General features: G+C 47.6%; 1 protein-coding gene across 1 annotated transcript in view; it reads left to right on the plus strand.

The window, feature by feature from the left end:
* ADAMTS10 (ADAM metallopeptidase with thrombospondin type 1 motif 10) overlaps positions 1 to 22,725 on the plus strand; it is a 63,446-nt gene that overhangs the window by 12,107 nt on the left and 28,614 nt on the right. Inside the window, exons 4-11 of the mRNA XM_066566198.1 lie at positions 2,539 to 2,756; positions 5,873 to 5,956; positions 6,970 to 7,115; positions 10,715 to 10,758; positions 12,813 to 12,918; positions 14,474 to 14,620; positions 17,772 to 17,913; positions 20,303 to 20,410. Of these exons, the coding sequence (XP_066422295.1) occupies positions 2,539 to 2,756; positions 5,873 to 5,956; positions 6,970 to 7,115; positions 10,715 to 10,758; positions 12,813 to 12,918; positions 14,474 to 14,620; positions 17,772 to 17,913; positions 20,303 to 20,410 (995 nt within the window). The remainder of the gene's footprint in view (positions 1 to 2,538; positions 2,757 to 5,872; positions 5,957 to 6,969; positions 7,116 to 10,714; positions 10,759 to 12,812; positions 12,919 to 14,473; positions 14,621 to 17,771; positions 17,914 to 20,302; positions 20,411 to 22,725) is intronic.

Below are 22,725 nucleotides of genomic sequence, written 5' to 3' on the forward strand. Positions count from 1 at the left end.
CCACAAATACCAGCCCATGAGACCTCCAGGTCCTTGCCCTTCCCACCAGTCTGGCCCAGAGCCTGGCTGGAATTCCTTGAGAGCAGGCAGAGTTTCACCATCTCCCCAAAATGCTGCAGGATGGCCCTCCCTCAGTTCAGAGAGGCTCTGTAGGGCTGAGGGGAGATGCCATCCCTGCACTTTTCATGGATCAGTTTGTGGGAGCGGAGCAGAGCTGGCCCTGACTGCTCCTGGCTTCTCTCCAGGCTCAGAGCAAGGTTTTGGGGTCAAAAATCCTGCCAGGGACTGGGAGGGACTGGGGGGACTGGGAGGGACTGACACCCTGTTTGAGTGTCACTTCAGGGTGTCCATCCCTCACTGCCCCAGCAGTGACACTTGGCCAGATGAGGAGGCACTGTCACCTTCTGTGCGTGTCCCCAGAGCCACCAACACCTCTGGAGCCACCCTGTGCTTCCCTGCCCCTGCCCACCCATCTCCCAAAGCCACTCTGGATGCAGACTCCCCTCCTGCTGACTCTTTGCCACATTCCCCAGCTTCCAGAAATAATTCAGCCCTCTCCTAATTGCTTCTTGGAAAGCAGAGATGTGCAGGGGGAGCCAAAGTTTAGAACAACCACAGCACAACAGCTCCAGCAAGGCCACCCTGTGGCTGGACATGTCCTGTCCTGCCCTGCCCAGCATTCCTGGGCGCTGAACACCCCCAGGAGCTGCCCTGGATCCCTGCAGGAGCTGGAGCTGGGAGGTTTTGGGGCTGCCTGAGGTTTTGGGGCTGCCTGAGGTCTGCCCCGTGACTGGATGTGATGAACCTCAGAGCAGGGGAAAGGATCCAGCTGGATCTGCTGGATCTGCAGGCAGGATCCAAAGGATCTCCCAGGACCTCCCCTGTCCTCTGGTGGTCTCCAGGTGGGGAATTTGGAGCTGATGGCTCTGCTGGGGACACCCCCAGGCTCAGCTCAGCAGCACTTGAAGCGAAGTCCCACAAAGCTGCTGCTGCTCTTTTCCACCACAGAAAGAGATTGCAGCTCTTTCTGTGGTGGAAAAGCCAAGTCCAAAATCCAGGTCCTGGCAGGGAAAAGGAAAGAGGAATTTCCAGGAAAAGGAAGGAGGAAAGGATCTGCAAGGGCTTCATTTTCAGGTTATGGCTAAAACCTAAAAAAAAAAAAAAAAAAAGGGCAGGACTGTGCAGCCCAGAGGGGTTTGGGGCTGGGGTGGGCTGGGCACCCAGTTGTTCTGTTTTCATAGAAATGTTCATTAGAGAAACTACCCACCTGGTTGAATAATTGTAATTAAAAATTGGTAATCTCCTTTTCATTTTTAACTTGATCTTCAGGATGTGTGTGCATAGCTAAAGGAGCCTTGTTTGGTCATCTTGCTTCTTTTGGTTTTTGATTTGAATTGTCAAGCAGATTTATATTATGCTTTTTGGGACCGTGCACCCTATAGAATGATTTATGGAAAGATAGGTTATTAAAAAAAAAAAGGGGGGGGGTAGGAGGGGACAGGAGGGGACAGGAGGGGACAGGAGGGGACAGGAGGACGCAGGAGGGCGGGGGAGAGGCCAGCAGGGCTGGCAGGAGCCTGGGGACAGTCCAGGACTGCATTTGGGACATTTTCTGGCTCCACCCAGAAATCACAGAGTTAATGATGTTGGAGAAGCCCTTTAGGGTCACCCAGTCCAAGCTGAGCCCTGGCACTTGGTGCCACCTCCAGGCCTCTCCAAGCCCCTCCAGGGTGGGTGACCCCACCCCTCCCTGGGCACACAGCTCCACTGCCCAGTGACTCCTCCAGTGAAGAATCTTCTCCGACCTCCTGCCTGAACTGCCCCTGGGGCAGCTTGAGAGCTCCTCCATGGCCTCCCCCACTGGGAGGGACTGGGACAGACTGGGAGGGACTGGGAGGGACTGGGACAGAGGGGCTTTGTACTGGGAGGGACTGGGAATGACTGAGGGGGACTGAGGGGGACTGGGAGGGACTGGGACAGAATGGCTTTGTACTAGGAGGAACTGGGAGCGACTGGGGGGGGACTGGGAGCGACTGGGAGGACTGGGAGTGACTGGAGGAGACTGGGAGGGACTGGGAGCAACTGGGGGGCACTGGGAGGGACTGGGACAGAGCAGCTTTGTACTGGGAACCAGCAGCTGTGCCCGAGGTCATCCCAACCATCCCAAGGGCATCCCAACCATCCCGAGGGCATCACAACCATCCCGAGGGCATCCCAACCATCCCAAGGGCATCCCAACCATCCCGAGGGCATCACAACCATCCCGAGGGCATCACAACCATCCCGAGGGCATCCCAACCATCTCAAGGGCATCCCAACCATCCCAAGGGCATCCCAACCATCCCAAGGGCATCCCCACCATCCTGGGGGCATCCCAGCCATCCCGAGGTCATCCCAATCATCCCAAGGGCATCACAACCATCCTGAGGGCATCACAACCATCCCAAGGGCATCCCAGCCATCCCGAGGTCATCCCAATCATCCCAAGGGCATCACAACCATCCCAAGGGCATCACAACCATCCCATTCCCTCCCCAGACGAGAAGCCCTGGAAGGGGAGGCACTGGTGGCTCCGGACACTGAAACCCTCCCCGCTGAAGCCCTCGGGCAACCACAGCCAGCGGGGCCAGCTGCCCCTGAAGAGGTCGGTGAGCACCGAGCGCTATGTGGAGACCCTGGTGGTGGCTGACAAGATGATGGTGGGCTACCACGGCCGCAGGGACATCGAGCAGTACATCCTGGCCATCATGAATATTGTAAGTGTTACACCCACACCAGGAGCCTCGAGGGCTGGGGGAGAATTCCTGTTCATCACCCTGTCAGGAAAATGATCCCACAAACGGAAAATGAATCCACAAACGTCAGAGGTTTGTGTCCAAAAAGGAGACAGAGGAGTCCTTTTTGCTTTATTTGATTAAAGGGAGAGGCCATGGGGCCTCTCAAAGTTTTAGAGGTGCAGCCACCTTTTTATCCCCATTTCCCTTCTCTCTTTCCCCATTTCTGAGGTACCTGAGAGGTTCAGACTTCCCAGAACACCTTATACTAAACATTCCCCTCTAATGTATAACCTTCCTTTTAAATTTTAAATTCTTATGGAATTTAGGGGGTTTTCCCCATTGGCTGAGGTACTTGAGAGGTTCAGACTTCCCAATACACCTGATACCAAAGATTCCCCCATAATGTATAACCTTCCTTTTAAATTTTTAATTCTTGTGGAATTTAGGGGGTTTTCCCCATTTCTGAGGTACTTGAGAGGTTCAGACTTCCCAGAACACCTGATACCAAACATTCCCCCCTAATGTATAGCCCTCCCTTTTATTTTTTAATTCTTGTGGAATTTAGGGGTTTTCCCCATTGTTTCTTTCATCTTTCAATATCCAATTTCATTTATCAGCAAATCTACAGTTTGTTTGTGAAGGTAAATATTTTTTCCATTCATCAGTCAGTGGAATCCTTCCCATTGTTTCTTTTACCTCTCAGTGCTGGTTTCATCTACCAGCAGCACCACAGTTTGTTTGTAAAGACAAATCTATCATTCCTCTCAACCTCAAAATCCATGTTGGGAAAAGGAGATTTTCCAGCATGAAGCAGGATGGGGAAATGGGATCTGTTCCAGGCTGGCAGTGGCTTCTCCCCTGGCTCAGAGCAAGGTGTGAAAAATGCCAATCACTTGTTTTTAAAATTTTAATAGTAATACAATGGTTATAAAAAAATAGTAATACAATTAGAGTAATAACAATTTGGACAAATTGAATTAGGACAATATGAGACAATAAATACAAAGAGTTATGGACAGTCCAGGTACCTTTTTCTGGGCAGCACAAGCCCCAAAAAGGACACAGTTAACAAAGGATTAACCCTTAAAAACAACAGCCTGTTGCATATTCCTGCACCTCGCACATGATGCATAAATTCCATTCAAACACAGGATTCTGTCTGGTCATCATCAGCTTCTTCCTCTGAATCCTAACAGCGCCTTCGAGGCAGGAAGAAGTTCATTTCTTCTGATAATGGAGCAATAAATTCTCTTTCTCTGAAAGATTCAGGTGTCCTGTGGCTGCTATCTCGCTGCAAGTCCTTTCTTTTAAAAAAGTATCCTACATTGCATCGTTTCTATTTTAACATTTTGTTATAACCTACAACTATATTTACCACACTACTTAAGAGAATTAATACAGCATCACTTTCTAACACAACACATATAATATTCATTTGAATATTTGCAAAAAGCCAATCATAAAATACATGCATTTTTCACAAAGGCTTTGGGGTCCAAAATCCTGACAAGCTGCTGGCAGTGGATTCTGCCCAAACTCAGAGCAAGGTTTTGGGGTCCAAAATCCTGCCAGGCTGCTGCTGCTGAGCAGAGGGACCCCGGTGGGACCCCGGCCCTGCAGAGGTAAACCCTGGCCTGTCTGACCCCGGGCTCGGAGAACAAAAGCCTTTCTTAGAGCAGCATCTCTCCGCTGAAATTAGCATTGCAAATGCGGCCGGGCAAGCTGAGAACCACATGGGAAAGCAGAAGGACGGGCAGCTCTCACGCTTGGGGGCTGAGCAGAGAGAGGGGCTCAGAAATCCCCCCTGAGCTCTGGTTGTGGTGTGGGGCTCTGCTGGCAGCAGGGTACCAGGCTGGATGCATTAACAGCCTGAATTGGCCGTGCTGGATCCTCCTGTGAGGTGAGATGGGTTTGGAAGTCATCCATCAACCCTCTGAAAGCCCCTCTGTGACGGCTCTTTGTCCCGTCCTCCGCAGGATCGCTTTTCACGCTTTGCATTTCTAAAGCCCCGACGCCAGATTTTCCAAACAATCCCGGTTTCATCTGCTCCGAACCTTTCCTGGGGGATGCTGTGGCCTTCCCGATCTCCCCGAGGGATGCTGTGCCCTTCCCTCAGCAAAGCTCCAGCCCCGGGGCTGCAGTGGGGATTTTTGGGGATTTTGGAAACGCCAGCAGTGGGGGCTGCCCTGAAATAAACAGAGCAGGAGACTTTTTCTCCTATTAAATGACTTTATTAAAAGTGATCAGCGCAAAGTTGGGAGGCTCCTCAGTCTCCGTTGCTGCTTCCAGAGTGACTTGGAGGAGGAGAAATGTGCAGCTTTGTCCACTAAAGGACAGAGCTGAGGGTCCCATCCTTACCAGACCAATTAATTTCTACCTCGTATTTTTCACCTTCCAAGTTTTCCAGGCCCGGGTCTTGGGTCCAGCTGAGGTCTTTGCTCAGGGTGAGGGGCAGCAAAGGTTCTCAGCATCTCTGCACACTCAGTACTTTGTTCCTCACGTCCAGACATCACTCTGATCTCTTAATTCTGTACTGGCTCGTTGTTTTTGGGGTCTTTTGGGTAAGTTTGGTGGGTATCTTCCCATGGCATGCTGGTCTTGAGGCAGTTTTGCATTCTCTCTGATGCCCCCCCCCATGTCCCCTCCTCTCACCATCCGGGGAGAAGGACAACTTAGCCCCAGGCAGGGCTATACCGATACAAAAGGAGCAATTAACAAGAACAACCGTGATTACGATAACAAACAGGTAGAACTTCACCTTGGCAGCAACTGGTTTAACTGGTTCTGCAACCCTTTTTTTCCCCCAAAAAAATTGGCAGATTTTTTATTTATAACAGCGATTTTGGAAATGCCAGCAGTGGTGGCTGCCCCACCTGAGCTGAGGGATTTTGGCTTCCCTGCTCTTGGACAGAGAGCCCTGATTGTGGTCTAGGGGATTCTGATACTCAAGTGGTGGTGTGGGGTCCCATTCCCATCCCTGCTTCCCAAAAATGTTGGGTTTAGACCCCCCCCACAGCAGTGCCCAGCCCTCCCCAGCTCGCCTGGCCACAGAGCTCATTTTTAAGACTCCTCTTTTCTTGTTTCTTGGAGGTCAGGTTGCCAAACTTTTCCAGGACTCGAGTCTGGGCAATATTGTCAATATCCTGGTCACCAGGCTGATCCTGCTCACCGAGGATCAGGTAAGCTGGGCTTTGCTGAGCCTGTCCTGGGTCTGCACTTCCCTTCAGGAGCTCTGTGTCCCCACTGGATGTCAGTCCCAGGAATTGCCCCCAGTGCACATCCTCCCAATGCCCCCTGAGGACTGGGCTGAGCAGACCTCTGGGAATCTGAATTTTTCCATTATAAAGTCACTTTAGGGAGGTTTAAGCAGCTTTGGTTCTCCTAAAGTGATGTTGGAGCCCTGGCTGCTGAGAATTTCAGATTTTCTGTGCTGCCAGGCACTGACCCCCAAGAGAACACTGCACTGACCTGAGGCCGTGGAGAAGCTTCCAAAATGGAATGACAGAGCTGGGATTGTGGGTGTGGAGTTTGAATAGAAGTGTGTGATACCACAGGGTGGGAAACTTAGAGTGGAAGGTTTTAGAATGTAGTAATATAGATAAAGCAAGATGGAGGTTTTAGGGCAGAGGCTGCTCCTCCTTCTTCTTCACCTTCTCCTTCTCCACCTTCTTCTCCACCTTCTTCTTCTTCTTCTTCTTCTTCTTCTTCTCCTCCTCCTTCTTCTTCTTCACCTTCATGGGTTTGGGTGGTTTTGTGTAATTGGATAAAAAAGTCCACATTATGAGCCATGGGTGGTTGGTTATTGTGTTAAAAGTAAAAATATTTTAAGTGTCATTTCTTAATCGGGCAGTTTATCCTTAAAAGGCCTTGTATAGAGAGAGATGGGGCTCCATTTTTAGTTTGTTAGAGTGAAGTGCTGTAGAGCTCAGGGTTTGTGAGACTGTGACATAGTCTAATACACTAAACTAATAAACATCTGAATCTAAACAAGAAATACCATCCCATGATTTAATCCCAACCCTGGCAAAAAGAAGTTAAGACTGACAAAGTCCCACTTTTCCTGCTTTCCCATGGCCTCCATGAGGAACTGGGGCTCTCTGCAGTGGTGTCAGTGCTCTGCTGGCACGGAATGGGCAGTGCCTTCCCCCCAGAGCTTCCCTGGGAACAAACTCTGCCATTGCTTCCATTCCAGCCCACGCTGGAGATCAACCACCATGCCGGGAAATCCCTGGACAGCTTCTGCAAGTGGCAGAAATCCATCGTGAACAGGAACGGCAACGGGAACGCCATCCCAGAGAACGGCATCGCCAACCACGACACCGCCGTGCTGATCACCCGGTGAGCCCTGTGCCCTGGGGTGGCACTGTCCCCTGGGGGTGGCAGCTGTCCCGGGCTCCAAGGTCATCCAAGGCTTCCTGAGTCTCCATGGGTGCAGTTTATTGCAGTTCAGATTGTTATCGCCCTCCAGTTCAGCTTATCAATCTCCACTCCAGTTTGTTATCAATTTCCACTCCAGTTTATCACCCTGCATTCCAGTTTGTTATCAATCTCCAGCCCAGTTTGTTGTCACCCTCCAGTCTTCCCTTGGTCTTTGCTCACATGGATGGATGGATGGATGATGGATGGATGGATGAGGGATGGATGATGGATGGATGGATGAGGGATGGATAGATGAGGGATGGATGGATGGATGGATGGATGGATGGATGGATGGATGGATGGATGGATGGATGGATGAGGGATGGATGGATGGATGGATGGATGGATGGATGGATGGATGGATGATGGATGGATGGATGGATGGATGATGAATGGATTGGATGATGGATGGATTGATGGTGGATGGGTGGATGGATGGATGGATGGATGGATGGATGGATGGATGGATGGATGGATGGATGGATGGAGGGATGGAGGGATGGATGGATGGATGGATGGATGGATGGATGGATGGATGGATGGATGGATGGATGGATGGATTGATGGTGGATGGGTGGATGGATGGATGGATGGATGGATGGATGGATGGATGGATGGATGGATGATGGATGGATGGAGGGATGGATGGAGGGATGGATGGATGATGGATGGATGGAGGGATGGATGGATGGATGGATGGATGGATGGATGGATGGATGGATGGATGATGGATGGATGGATGGATGATGGATGGATGAGGGATGGATGGATGGATGGGTGGATGGATGGATGGATGATGGATGGATGGATGGATGATGGATGGATGAGGGATGGATGGATGGATGGGTGGATGGATGGATGGATGATGGATGGATGGATGGATGGATGGATGGATGGATGGATGGATGGATGGATGGATGGATGATGGATGGATGGAAGGAAGGAGGACACAGAGGATGACAGGGACAGTGGAAGGAATGGCAGAGCAGCTGGAAGGCCACAGGATGCTGCAGGGATGAAGGGCACAGGGAGTGCTGAGCTCCCCAAGTGCTGCTGCCTGTGTCCAGGATTGTCCCTCCAGTGCCCACAAATCCCTGCTTGGACAGAGACAAAACACCCCGGGAGAGGCCAAAGGCAAATCCAACATTATTTTGTGCTTTTCCCCCTCTCCTTCAGAGAAAGAAATTCAGGAAATGAAAGTGCTGGAGAGGGGAGCCTCCAGGTGGGAGCTGCTTCCTTTATCCATGTGCTGCTCTCCTGCTCCAGCGTGAGCCTGGAATCCCCCACTGATGAGACCCCACAGAGGAGTGACAAAAGGGCCCCTCAGCCCCAGATTTTCCCCCTCCCGAGGGGGCTGCAGCTTTTTCCTGCCCTCCCTCCACACGTTTGGGATGCAAACGCCGGCTCCGGGCTCTCCGTCCTCCCTCCAGATGTTCGAGCCAGCCCGGAGCCGCTGCTGAGCCTGGACAGCGCCCGGCGCATCCGGCCCCGGCCCCAATAAATTCCCGGTGTCCCGATAAGATCTTGCTGAGCTCGGGGCTTTTTTTCCTCCTGCAGGGACGTGTCAAAGCAGAGCCTCGAAAGGGTTTAAAGGCATTCGCTCAAAAGAAAGCAACAAATGTTTTGCACTCTGCTCGGTTTCCTGCCGAGAGGAGGGGAGAGGTTTGGGCACTTCCAGGGGCCAAAGGGACAGGAGCCATCCCCGGGAATGTGTCGCACTTAACCCTTTGTGTGCTGCCGCTCCTCACCGCCCACCCTCATCCCTGAGGGGTCAGTGGGGGGAGCGGTGCTGGGGGATCCTGCCTGGTGTCCCCAAACCCGCTCTGGGGTCACAATCCTCAACCCCCACCCCATGGGTGTCCCTAAACCTTCTCTGGGGTCACAATCCTCAACCCCCACCCCATGGGTGTCCCTAAACCTTCTCTGGGGTCACAATCTTCAGTCCTACCCACCCTGTTGGTGTCCCCAGACCCACTCTGGGGTCACAATCCTCAACCTTCACCCCGTGGGTGTCCCCAAACCCACTCTGGGGTCACAATCCTCGGTGCCACCCCAACCTGTCTCCAGGGTGGCACAGCCCAGCCCAGTTGCCCCCTGGTCCCCAGCTGACCCCACCCTACCCCGCTCTCAGCCTGGCCCCTTTCAGCCAAGATTGGCAAACCCCAAATGTTGACCTTTGCAAGGAAATGAGAATATTCCCTCTCTAACCCAAACTGGTCTCATTTGGAGCTGCCACCTCCTCCCATTTTGAGGTTGCTGTGTTTCCATCTGGAGGAGGTTTTTGCTCTTCTTGTTTTACCTTTCCTGGTACAAACAGAGGATTCCTTCATGCAATGGCTGGAAGTTGAGGTCAGGAGCAGAGGGAAGAGTTACCTTGAATCAACCCAGATTGGATTTGTTTGGAAAATTCTCAGTAAAGAACTGAACTAGAGAAAAAATAGATATTAAAAAATCACTTCAGCATTTTCATGAAATCGCAGTGAGATTTGAAATGGAACATGTTTTCAAACTGAAATGTTTTCTTTATTTTTATTTTGTTTTTAATCAGAATTTCATATGCCCATCCCTGGCAGTGCCCAAGGCCAGCCCGGACAGGGCTTGGAGCACCCTGGGGTAGTGGAAGGTGTCCCTGCCGTGGCAGAGGGTGGAGTGAAATTATTTTTAAAGTCTTTTCCTACTCAAACCATGCTGGGATTCTGTGTTTCTCTGGTTGCTTGATGCAATTTCCTGCAATAGACCCGAGTTGACAGAGCAGAGTTTGGCCCTGTCCTCTTCCCCCTGTGCCCCAGAGTGCTGGGGAGCAGAGCTGGACCCACCCAAACCCAAAGAGCTCCAGGTCTGGAATAACCTTGTCCCTGCTGATTTATGGAATCATTAAGGTTGGAAAAGGCCTCCAAGATCATCAAGTCCAACCTTTGACCAAATCCCCTTGCCCACTAACCACATCCTGAAGTGCCACATCTGCTCATGTTTTTAACACCTCCAGGAGTGGGGACTCCACCACTGCCCTGAGCAGCCCATTCCAATGCCTGATAATCCTTTCCATGAAGAAATTTTCCCTAAAATCTGATCTAAACCTCCCCTGGCACAGCTTGATGCTGTTTTCTCTCCTGTCCCTGTTCCCTGGAGCACAGCCCGGCTGTCCCCTCCTGTCAGGAGCTGTGCAGAGCCACAGGGTCCCCCCCGAGCCTCCTTTGCTCCAGGCTGAGCCCCTTCCCAGCTCTCTCAGCCCCTCCTCGAGCTCCAGACCCTTTTCCAGCTCCATTCTCTTCCCTGTTCATGCTCTACCACCACATTTCATCAAAACCAAACCTCTGACCTGGCTCAGCTCTGTCATTAAAACCCTCAGTGAATCTCAGCCTGGGCAAAATGAGGTTTGTCCTATCTGTCACCATTGGTATTTCCATCCCAGAAATGTTCCAGGGGCTGGTTTGGAGTGGTTGGGATGTGAGCACATGGGCAAAATGACAACCCCCAAAATCAGAAGTGTCCTTAACGCTGCCTTCTCTCCTTCACAGCTACGACATTTGCATCTACAAGAACAAGCCCTGTGGCACCCTGGGTGAGTGGAAATCTGGCACCCCCTCAGCAGCCCCCAGCAGCACACAGAACTTTGGGAATGTGATGAGGATGGGCTGTGCCAGTGCCATCCCCATCCCAGCTCTTCCATTCTCCTTTCTCACCTGTTCCATTCCCTTTCCAGCCGTTCCATCCATTCCCACCTGTGCCATCCCTTTCTACCTGTGCCATCCCCATCCCACCTGTGCCAGCCCTTTCCACCTCTTCCATTCCCCTTTCCCACCTGTTCCATCCATTCCTACCTGTTCCATTCCCCTTTCCAGCTGTTCCATGACCTTTCTAGGTGTGCCATTCTCTTTCCACCTTTTCCATTCCCCTTTCCAGCTGTGCCATTCTCTTTCCCACCTGTGCCGTCCCTTTCCCACATTTTCCATCCATTCCCACCTGTGTCACCCCCTTTCCCCCCTGTGCCACCCCCTTTCCCAACTGTTCCATTCCCCTTTCCCACCTGTGCGATCCCTTTCCACCTGTTCCATTCCCTTTCCCACTTGCGCCATCCCTTTCCCACATTTTCCATCCATTCCTACCTGTTCCATTCCCCTTTCCCACCTGTTCCATTCCCCTTTCCAGCTGTGCCATCCCCATCCCACCTGTCCCATCCTTTCCCACCTGTTCCATCCCTTCCCAGTAAAGGTGCAGCTCCTGCCCCAGCACCAGACCAGTTCTTTCCAGCCCCCTGTCCCTTCCCTTCCGTGAGCACTAAACCAGCAGCCCTGAGCTCTGCTGGGCCCTGGAACTCCTCCAGCTTCAGCTCCAGCTCCAGCCTGCTGATTAAGAATCACTCACATTTTTAGGCTTATCCGTGGCCTGCTGGAGTTCCTGGCTGAGCAGGGAGAAATCCAACAGTTTTGTGATGACTGCAAAGGGAGTTTTTATTGTCACAGCCAGACCCTGCAGCCTTGTCTGGCTGCAGCTCCTCCCTTGTCTCATCCTGGTCTAGATCGGGCAGGCAGGGAGGGATTTCTGCTCTGCATCACCATGGGGAGAGCTGGTGGATCTCTGACCTGAGGCTGGAGGTGCTGGGATGGCTCAAATCATTCCCCTGGCACAGCCAGGCCCTCCCCTGGCCCGGGGCACAGTTTGTGCAGAGGGAATTTGCTGTCACAATTCAGGGGGAATTTCAGCATCACCCAGTCCTCCAAATGAGCCATGCTGGATTCCTGGTGGGTGCCAGGCAGAACCAAGGTTGGATCCTGGCTGGCTCAGCTCTCCCTGGCCAGGTTTGGATGCCCTAGAGCTGGTTCAGCCCATCTGAGATTCCCCCACCAGGGCTGTGCCAAGGACTGCTCCCCTTTGCACCATTTGGATACAAAATTCAGAGGATTTTTAGCATTTCTGAGCCTGTCACTGTTAATTCACCATCAGTGCTGAGTGACCATGTCCTGCAAGAGCCACGAGTTCATCCCAAAGTGCAATGGTGAGAAGGAACATCTGCTTTTAGTAGAAATAGGTGATCCCCCAGCTGGGAAATAATGTCCATTTACTTCAATGATTTGAAGTAAATGGACATTATTTTATTTATTATTAAATGGACGTATTCACAGAAAGCTGAACATTGCCTTATTAAGCTATACTGTATTACACCAATACTATACTGAATTACATACTAAAGAGATGTACACTGATACTGTACTAAATTAAATACTAAAGAGATACTATACCAAAGAATACTAAAGAAAAACCTGTGACTGTCTCCAGACAGTGGATCCAATTGGTCAAGGAATAAAACAACCTTCACTGGTGTCCAATTAACAAATCACTTTGGGTGAACAATCTCCATAACACATTCCACATGTGCCAAACAACAGGAGCAGCAAGTAGAGATAAGAATTGTTTTCTCTTCTTTCTCTGAGCTTCTCACTGCCTTCCCCGGGGAAAATCCTTGGGAAAGTTGTGCCTGCTGCAGTGAAGAGAGAGCTGTGGCCACAACTGCTCAGTGCTACAGAGCATGAAGCTCACCAGGCAGCCCCCAAACACTCCCAGGTCCCCTCAGCCGCCCTGAGGTGGCCCTGTGTGACAGCTCTGTCCCCTCCCCAGGCCTGGCCCCCGTGGGGGGGATGTGTGAGCGGGAGAGGAGCTGCAGCATCAACGAGGACATCGGGCTGGCCACGGCCTTCACCATCGCCCACGAGATCGGCCACACGTGAGTGCAGCAGCCAGCAGCCCCTGCTGCTCTGGCCCTGCCACCAGGGCCTTGTTATAAATACATATAATCTATAATAAATTATGGATTATATTATATATACATACAATATTATATGTCTAATATTATATAATACATTGTATGATTATTAATTATTATATATTACATAATATATAATATTTACATATTATATATTGTATTATATATATTATACATAATTATATTATATTATATTATAATATATTATATGTAAATTAAATATATAATTATATATTTAATTATATTATAATGTATTATAGATTATATTATATATTACTATATTATATATTATATATATGTATTATATAATGTATTATATAATGTATTGTATAATATATTAAATATTATATAATATATAATTATTGATTATATTATATAATATATCCATATAATATATGTAATATATTATATAATCTTTCCAATATTATATAATATATAATATATAATATATAATATATAATATATAATATATAATATATAATATATAATGTATAATATATAATATATAATATATAATATATAATATGTTATATATTACTGTCTTTTCACAAATATTAAAATGGCTTCTATATGTGTGATGCTAAAGTAACTTTGTTATAAAGATATAGTTTTGATTTCTGTTGTTAATTAAGCTCAGTGAAATAGCTGATGTAAGTGTGCTTGTGTTAAAATGCCTGCTTGGATGGGACAACATCCAATAAAAATATAATGAAGACACCTGTACAGATCTGCCAACCATCAGCACTCACTGACTGAAGGCAGTGAGGGCCAAAAACTGGAGGCGATAACAAAGGACTAAAATCACAACCAAGGAATCTTCATGCTCTAAAAGGTGGACCCAAGGAGGAGCCAAGCTAATCAGTTCTTGGAACATGTAAATTCATTTGGGGAAAAGTTTACTATGCATAAAGGTCTATGAATATGCAAAGGGCTGATATAATGTAAAAGGTATTTAAGGGGTGTCCCCAAAGATAACGGGGTGCTCTTGGCTGAGTAATAACTTTATAATAACTCAAGTAATAACCTTTGCTCTATGGTCCTTGTCTCCTATTGTCCTTTATTAAACTTAAATTTTCACAGCCAGGTGAACACATTTTTCACAGGCTGAAAACCCTTCCTTTATTAAACTTTTTAGATTTTCACAGGAGAGTGAAGGTGTTTTTCACAGGCTGAAAACCCTTCCTGTGGACCATCCAGATATGTCCAACCCCAGCTGGATGAATTTTTCCAATAACTGGGGCTTAGGGGAAAAAAAATCTGCAAACTTTATTTCCTTGTTGAGAAACACCTATTTCATAAAGGAAGTTGAGTTTGTCACTAGACTATCAGTCATAAGATACATTAAAGATCCAACACGAGGAATTTAAACAATTGAAAAAAATCACTTTTTTTACTCGAAACAGTTTGAGTGTCCTTGAGAGCTGTCATTAAATTGTATAAAACATTCGTTTGAGTAGCTTTTTTTAATAAATGGAGGAAGTAATTTTGCCCCGGTGTGTGCTGTGGTGCTCTCCAGGTTTGGCATGAACCACGATGGGGTCGGCAACAGCTGCGGCTCGCGGGGGCAGGAGACGGCCAAGCTGATGGCTGCCCACATCACCATGAAGACCAACCCCTTCGTGTGGTCCACCTGCAGCAGGGATTACATCACCAGCTTCCTGGAGTAAGGAATCCACCCCTCCCTGCCCTCCCTCCAGCCTCCCCCAGTCTCTTGTGAGGAGGGGGTAAAGCCAAAGCAAAGCCCCAAACCCCTCCCAGAACCTTCTGTCTTGTCTCCCACAGTCACATTCTTTCCTTCCTTTAGACTTCCCCATGTTTTTCCTACCTGTTGAACATCTAAACACATTTATGATGTGGCTGGGAGAGCTTTATTTATTTATTCTATTATTTATTATGTATTGTATATATATAATATATCGTTATTTATTTTTTTATTTATTTATTATTCCCACATCCAGAAACTTCACAAATAGATCAGTCCCCCCCTGGAGGCATTTGGCTGGTTCTGAAATCCAGCAGGAATTGTTGTGGTGGGGACAGGATTGGGTCCGCGTGGTGCAGGTGATTTCTCCAGGCAGTGAGGAGGAGTTTTCAGTGTGAATGAGCAAAGCAGGGCAAAGATTTTGGTTTTCTTTTTCTGACAAAGCACTTTTAGGATTCAGGAGAAGGGACAGGGAAAAGGGGATGGATGGAAACTGCAAGAGAGCAGTTTAGATTGGATATTAGGAGGAATTTCTTTGTTGGGAGGGTGGGCAGGCTTTGGCTTTGGTTTTTAAGGTTGTTTATTTTTTTTTATCTTATACATACTTTTTTGGACTTGCAGAGGTTTGTTCAGCAGGTTGGGTTGAGGCACCCTGACCGCCCTTGGAGCAGTGTTATCTTTTTATACTAAAACTTAATTGTACTTTATTTACAATAATTTTCTAATATTTATCACTTATGTAAGACAGTTTGCTTCTACTCTAAACTAATTTAAAAGTGTTATTAATTCAGCAGAAGATGGAGGACAAGAAGAAGAAGGAGAAAGACAGGACACACTTAGATTCTTCTATTTTGCCTTTTGAACTTTTTACTTTACAAACTTTTAAATTTTACTTTTTCACTTTGTGATAAACTCACTATCATTTTATTCAAACTTTTGTGGCTTGTAACTTTTTGTACAAAGTTGGTAATTGTTTTTTATGAGTTAAAATCAAAGGCATGGGTGTCTTTAACTTTGTGCTAAAGTTTTTGAGCTTTTTCCTAGGGTCTCGAGTCCTCGAGGGTAGTTAGAGGAATATTTTGGGGTTTGACACCCTCTGTCCAGCAAAATTCATGGCTCAGCAGCAAATCCCAGATCGGGAAGGTCTGTCCCCCACTCTGGTGCCCACTGGCCATGCAGGGCACAGCCCCATCCTCTGCTGACCCCAATCTCCTGCAGGAGAATGGAGAGCTCATCCCTAAGGTGACTTTTGCTGGGTTTTGGGTTGTCCCCAGCTGGTTGCAGAGTCCTGGAGAGCACAGTCCTGTTCAGGACAGAGCTCCCAAGCAGTTCTCAGCTGCAGGCAACCTTAGCAAGCTTAAGTGAGATCAGCTTTTCAGTGATTATCAGCTCTTTAGTGATTATCAGCTCATTGCGATTTCAGCCCTTTGCAAGGTGCCACAGGCAGGCAGACACGGAGAGAGGGGAGAAGGCTGTGTGGGGTTCCACAGCGATGTCTTTATTGATTCTTGTGTGAAGGGTCCCAGTGACAGCTCTTCTGTCAGAGCTGGGCTAAAACAGCTCTTGATATAGGGTACAGGGGGATCAGAAATTGTCCAATGGCAAGGGTTAAAGGAAAGTGACCTATAGGGACAGAGAGAGATAAGTAAGGGTTAAAGGAAAGTGATCCATGGGGTTACAGAGAGATAAGGAAGGGTCTGAAGGTGGGAGAGGGGCTTCTAGCCCATTCTCCATGGCCTGGCATCTCCTCTCTTAGGCTGCTGAATGCCAGGGGCCTTTGCCTGCTACACATCCCCACTCCTCGTGCTCCCCCAGCTCCAGGAGCCTCCAGTGGGACCTGGTGTGAGCAGGATTTGGGGCTGGGGGTGGTGACAGCGGCTGTGAAATAGGGGGAGCTCAGAGAGCAGTGAGGAAAGGGGAGGGAAAAGCATTTCTGGACAAATTTGGATGTTCCTAACAAAGCTCTGGCAAGCAGGAGGTCAGGCTTGGAGAGGGGGGCTGGGGCTTCACAGGTGGGTGGGGGAGCAGCCTCTCTGCCCACCCAGTGCCCACCTGAGGGTGCTGGGCACACCTGCCTGGGCACACCTGCCTGGGCACACCTGCCTGCACTCACCACAGGGACAACCAGGGACTGGCAACAGCCTGCAGAATGGCTGAAGCTGGGCCAGGCCTTGGCATGGAGCTCAGGGCAAGGTTCTTCCCCCCGAGGCTGCTGGGCACTGCCCAGGCTCCCCAGGGAATGGTGCCAAGGCTGCCAGAGCTCCAGGAGCTCCCAGGGCTGCTCAGGGTGGGGTTCTTGGGGTGGCTGGGCAGGGATGGGGCTGCACTGATCATCCCTGAGGGTCCCTCCCAGCTCAGGATATTCAGTTGGGCTCCTCTGTCCACCTCTGCCCAGTGATGATGCCATCTGGGAATTTTAAGAGCTCTGATCATTTTCTGTAAGTGGAGATGATTCCTGCAGGTGCCTTCCAGCTCAGGATACTCCTGGTTTCTATGAACCCTCAGATCAACACTTCCAGAGTTACCTCAGAACCAGGATGTGCTTCCCAGCCTGGGAAGGATTTCAGAGCACTTTCCCCCACCCAGAGCAGACCCAGATTTATCCCCTCAAGCAGCCAAGCTCTGTGACAGCGTTCACAGGGGTCTGAGGATGAGGGAAGAGATGAGGAGCTGACTCCATGTTTCAGAAGGCTTCATTTATTATTTTATGATATATATTACATTAAAACTATACTGAAAGAGTAGAAGAAAAGGTTTCATCAGAAGGCTGGCTAAGAATAGAAGAGGAAGGAATGATAACAAGGTTTGTGGCTCGGCTCTCTGTCTGAGCCAGCTGACTGTGATTGGCCATTAATTAGAAACAACCACATGAGACCAATCACAGATGCACCTGTTGCATTCCACAGCAGCAGATAACCAATGTTTACATTTTGTTCCTGAGGCCTCTCAGCTTCTCAGGAGGAAAAATCCCAAGGAAAGGATTTTCCATAAAAGATGTCTGCGACAAAGCTCAGCCTAGCAAAGCCGGGAGTAACAGCTGCTGATCCCCCACCTCAGCTTCTCTCTCTCCCCTCACCCTTTCTCAGCTCTGATTGTCCCTCTGTGTTTCCAGCTCGGGGATGGGATTGTGCCTGAACAACGCTCCTCCCAAGCAGGATTTCATCTACCCCACGGTGGCCCCGGGCCAGGCCTACGATGCCGACGAGCAGTGCCGCTTCCAGTACGGCGTCAAATCCCGCCAGTGTAAATACGGGGTAGAGAGCCTTCCTGCTTTACTATCGGTTCCAGGGCTGGAGGAGGGGGCATGGGGCAAGGAGAGCTCCGTGGGGCTGTCCCTGCTGCCCACATCTGTCATTGGCACCCTTAGAAATGAAGGGATGAGGCTATTTTCAAGCCAAGAATGATTTATTGCTCAGATGAACATCAGGCTCAGAGGCTGTGAGATTTTAGAGCAGCCATAGCTCTAAGCAGTTTCATTACAAGACAATATAAAACTTTCTAAACCAATAGACAGTTGCCACAGAACTTATTTTGCTTTTCTAACCTATCACCTTTCTTCTACTGCACTGTGGATACTTTTGTCCAATGGCTTCTATCTCATTTGCACACATTTGCTTCTATTATCACTTCTAAACTCTTAACTTATTCTATACAACCACACCCCTATAAACCCTTCACCATCTTATCAATGCAGTTTCCTACATTATAAACCCTTCACCATCTTACCAATAGTTTCTCACTTACTTGAAGCATATTCTTACTTGCAACTATAGGAACATAAGTTTATGATTTTTCTGCTTAATATCTGTGTATTGTATTTTTACATCAATGCAAGTTTCTTCCAAGGCTGCAGATCAAATCCTTCCATGTCTGTGGAAGTTTCATTATAAACCCTTCACCCTATTATCAATACAATTTCCTACATTATAAACCCTTCACCATCTTACCAATAATTTCTCACTTACTTAAACCTTATTCTTACTTGCAACTCTTATTTATTTCTGCTTAATGTCTGTGTATTGTATTTTTACATCAATGCAATCGTTTTCCAAGGCTGCAGATCAAACCCTCCTGTGTTTGTGGAAATTTCATTATAAACCCTTCACCATCTTATCAATACAGTTCCCTACATTATAAACCCTTCACCATCTTATCAATAAAATTTCTCACTTAAAGCATATTCTTACTTACAACTATAAGAACATAAGTTTATGATTTTTCTGCTTAATGCCTGTGTATTGTATTTTTATATCAATCCAAGCTTCTTCCAAGGCTGCAGATCAAACCCTCCTGTGTCTGTGGGAGTTTCATTATAAACCCTTCACCATCTTATCTTACACCACAATAAAACTCCAGGAAGTTGTATTTATTTATTTTATCCCAGCAGTCCCATCCTGTTTGTAAAAACCCCAGCACAGACAAGGACAGTGGGATTGGCTCAGGTGCCACCAAGGTGACACCAAGGAGAGGTGGCATGGGCTGGCTGGAGTGAGCTCTGCCACCTGAGCCCAGGGAACTTCCACAGCCAGGAGGGATTTTTGAGCTTTAAATGTTAAAGTTTTAGGAGATTTGATGTTACAGTCCCCTCTTAATCAGTTAAAAAGTGGAGTAAGTTCATTATTTGTAATTTTTAAAACAGATGTGATTTAATTGATTTCTCTTAAAAGCTGTTGTAAATCTTGTAAGGTGTTGATATTGGTTTGAAGCTGTGTTTTCTGTGGTTTGATTGTTCTGTTGGATTAGGGGTTTTTTTTGACTTAGAGATGGGATAACTTATTGGCATTTAAAAAACTTTTATTCTATTTTTAGTCTCATGAAGGGTGAGATGATATAGATAATTTATATTTAATATAAATATATATTAATAATATAAAAATAAATATTATATTATAGTATAGTATAATATATCATGGTATATTATAGTATATTAATAATCTGTTATATTTAATATATAATATATAAAACAATATCTATTCTAGATAAATAAATCATATATAAACTATATAATCTATATTCTATTATATATAATATATAACTTAATATAGCATGTTATATTATAATTTATTATATTATAATTATAACTTAATATAGCATGTTATATTATAATTTATTATATATAATTTATATATTATATTATATTGTAATTTATATTATAATTTATGCTATTACTATCAGAAGCTAACTATTTCTTAATTACAATATATTATAATCATTTCTTGGCTTATCAGTTTTTGCTACACTATATTGTAAATACTTTAAAGCTAATTATTTTAAATTACTCTCTGTGGGTCTTACTACAATGTATTTTTTTTAGTTCTATTTTTCTGAAGTATCTAGTCTTTTCTGTAAGCTCATCCTTTGAAATTCGTTTCTAGCTTAATTTTTTCCTCCACGTCGTTTGCTTAGGTGCTTGTGCTTGGTTTGCAAGTGCAGAGCAGGGGACAGGGGACAGCTCTCAGTGGCCCTGGGGTGGCTGCAGCTGGCAGGGTTTGATCTCATGCTGTCCCCACCATGCTGAAGACACTCAGTGTCCCCATGTCCCACCCAGCTGGTGCCTCCCTGGCACAAGCCAATCCTAATCTGGGTTTTGTTTCTCTGTCTCTCCCCTTCTCCCTGTGTGCCCTCCAATCTCCCCCTCTGCAGGAAGTGTGCAGCGAGCTGTGGTGTCTGAGCAAAAGCAACCGCTGCATCACCAACAGCATCCCCGCAGCTGAGGGCACCATCTGCCAAACCAACACCATCGACAAGGGGGTAAGGCAGCCCTGGGCACTGCAGCAGCTGGCAGGGAAGGGATGGGGTCCTTTTCCAGCAAAAAAAGGGATTATTGTTCATGCTGGGGGCGTGAGGTTGGTTTAGGAGCGCCCAGCAGCCCACCCAGCCCTGACCCCAGAGGGCAGAGCTGCCCTGGAGGGAGGCTGGGATGGGCCAAGGAGCCCAGAAATCACCCCAGGGTCCAGCTCAAAGCTCAGCTTGTGCAGGGCTGGAATGTGGAAAGTGGAATGTGGAATGTGGAATGTGATATATGGAATGTGGAAAGTGGAATGTGGAAAGTGGACTATGGAATATCATATGTGGAATATGGAAATTGGAAAGTGGAATGTAGAAAGTGGAATATGGAATGTGATATGTGGAATGTGGAAAGTGGAATGTGGAATATGGAAAGTGGAATGTGGAGTATGAAATGTGGAAAGTGGAATGTGGAATGTGATATATGGAATATGGAATGTGGAATGTGAAATATGGAATATGGAATATGGAAAGTGGAATGTGGAGTATGAAATATGGAATGTGGAAAGTGGAATATGGAAAGTGATATATGGAATGTGGAATGTGAAAAGTGAAATGTGGAATATGGAATATGGAATGGGAAATCCCTGCTCCAGCAAAGTCCTCCTTGGTGCCACCCCTGAGGCACAGCAAGGTGACCTCAAGCAGCTGTGGCAGCTCAGGCTCTGCTGCCCATCCCAGGACAGTTTCTGTCACTGACACTGTGAACCTGTTGAACGTTTCCTGGAAAACCTCAGACAGGGCACGCTGCTCCTGAAAAGCAGCAAGTTTTCCATGGATTGTTTCAGGAGGAGTAGGATCTCATGGAATGCCATGTCCTTAAATGAACACCTTGTCCTCAGGTCTGCTGGGATCTCCTGGGATCTCCTGGCTGGTCTGAGAAAAGGGATTTTTTGGTTTTTCCCCCCACTTTTGCCAGATTTTTGCTTTCAGAGGAACTTGGGAAAAACTGGCTATGATGAAACCTTGGATTTTTACCCTCAGCTGGGAGGGGAGGGCAGGATATTCCCTGACCATGAATTTTGCCTTGATTGCTTCACTCCCTGCTCCTCCTACACCCATTTTCCCCAGTACAAAGTGAATGCACGCTCAGACAAAGAGCCTTTGCACGCTGGGACAATGGAGAATCAGGGCTGGGACATCCCCCATTCCACTAGAAGAAAAGTAATTCCCAAGAAACATTTCAAATCCTTAGGAAGCTGGAGGAGCTGGGGTGCAGGGGAGACCATGGCTCTGACAAATCCACGATTATTTTCATTTTAGTTCTGCAGGGAACTGGGGCAGAGAGCAGCAGACAGCTCCTGGGGCTGCTTATCCCTCCTGCTGCACACTCACAGGGACTATGGCATTTTTTCCCTCCTAGTCATGGCTTTTTCACAGCTTTTCCCACTTTTCAATATCTCTTTTCCCCCACTTTGTGGCTGCTTTTTCATCAGGCTGTTTCAAAAGCCTTGAGGGAAGGGAAATGAAGCAGTCACAGCCCCCAGGATTTGTGGGAGCTGCTCCCTGTGAGGATTCTGGCTCCCTGTGAGGATTCTGGCTCCCTTTGAACCCCCAGTTACCTCCCTGTGCTTATCCTTTTGGATCCATTCATTATTTGGAAGTGATTTGATGACCTTGGGTGGAAGAATGCATTTTTATATTAAGAAGAATATGCTTTTATATTAAGTTTCTGTATTGTTCCCAGCTGGAGCTGCTGGGGTGAGCCCCAGACCTCAGCCCTTGGCTGGAGCAGCTCTCCAAGGTCTTCCCTGGCTTCTCCCTTTGCCCTGGGGAGAGCAGACAGAAAGATCGGGGAATTTAAAGTATGAAATATTAAAGGAGAGAGAAAATTCCTGTGCTCTGTCAGCCAGTGTGGGGGAAGGCTGAGCCAAACTCTGCTGTGCCCACATCCCAAACCTCTGGGTATTTCCTCCTCCCAGATCCTTCTTTTTTAAATTAATCCATCTCCTGTGGTTGTTATGGCTTCACCTGACTTACCCCAAGAACCCACAGTGGCATTTTTTCCTCCTTTTTCCCAGTTTTTCTCACTTTTAATCAATCCTTTCCCCCAGCTTCGTAACTGCTTTTTAACCAGGGCTCTTCAGAGGGAAGGGAAGGGAAGGGAAGGGAAGGGAAGGGAAGGGAAGGGAAGGGAAGGGAAGGGAAGGGAAGGGAAGGGAAGGGAAGGGAAGGGAAGGGAAGGGAAGGGAAGGGAAGGGAAGGGAAGGGAAGGGAAGGGAAGGGAAGGGAAGGGAAGGGAAGGGAAGGGAAGGGCCCCCAGGGTTTATTAGAGCTAT

The sequence above is a fragment of the Molothrus aeneus genome, chromosome 27 (assembly GCF_037042795.1).
Source record: "Molothrus aeneus isolate 106 chromosome 27, BPBGC_Maene_1.0, whole genome shotgun sequence".
Taxonomy (NCBI): Eukaryota; Metazoa; Chordata; class Aves; order Passeriformes; family Icteridae; genus Molothrus; species Molothrus aeneus.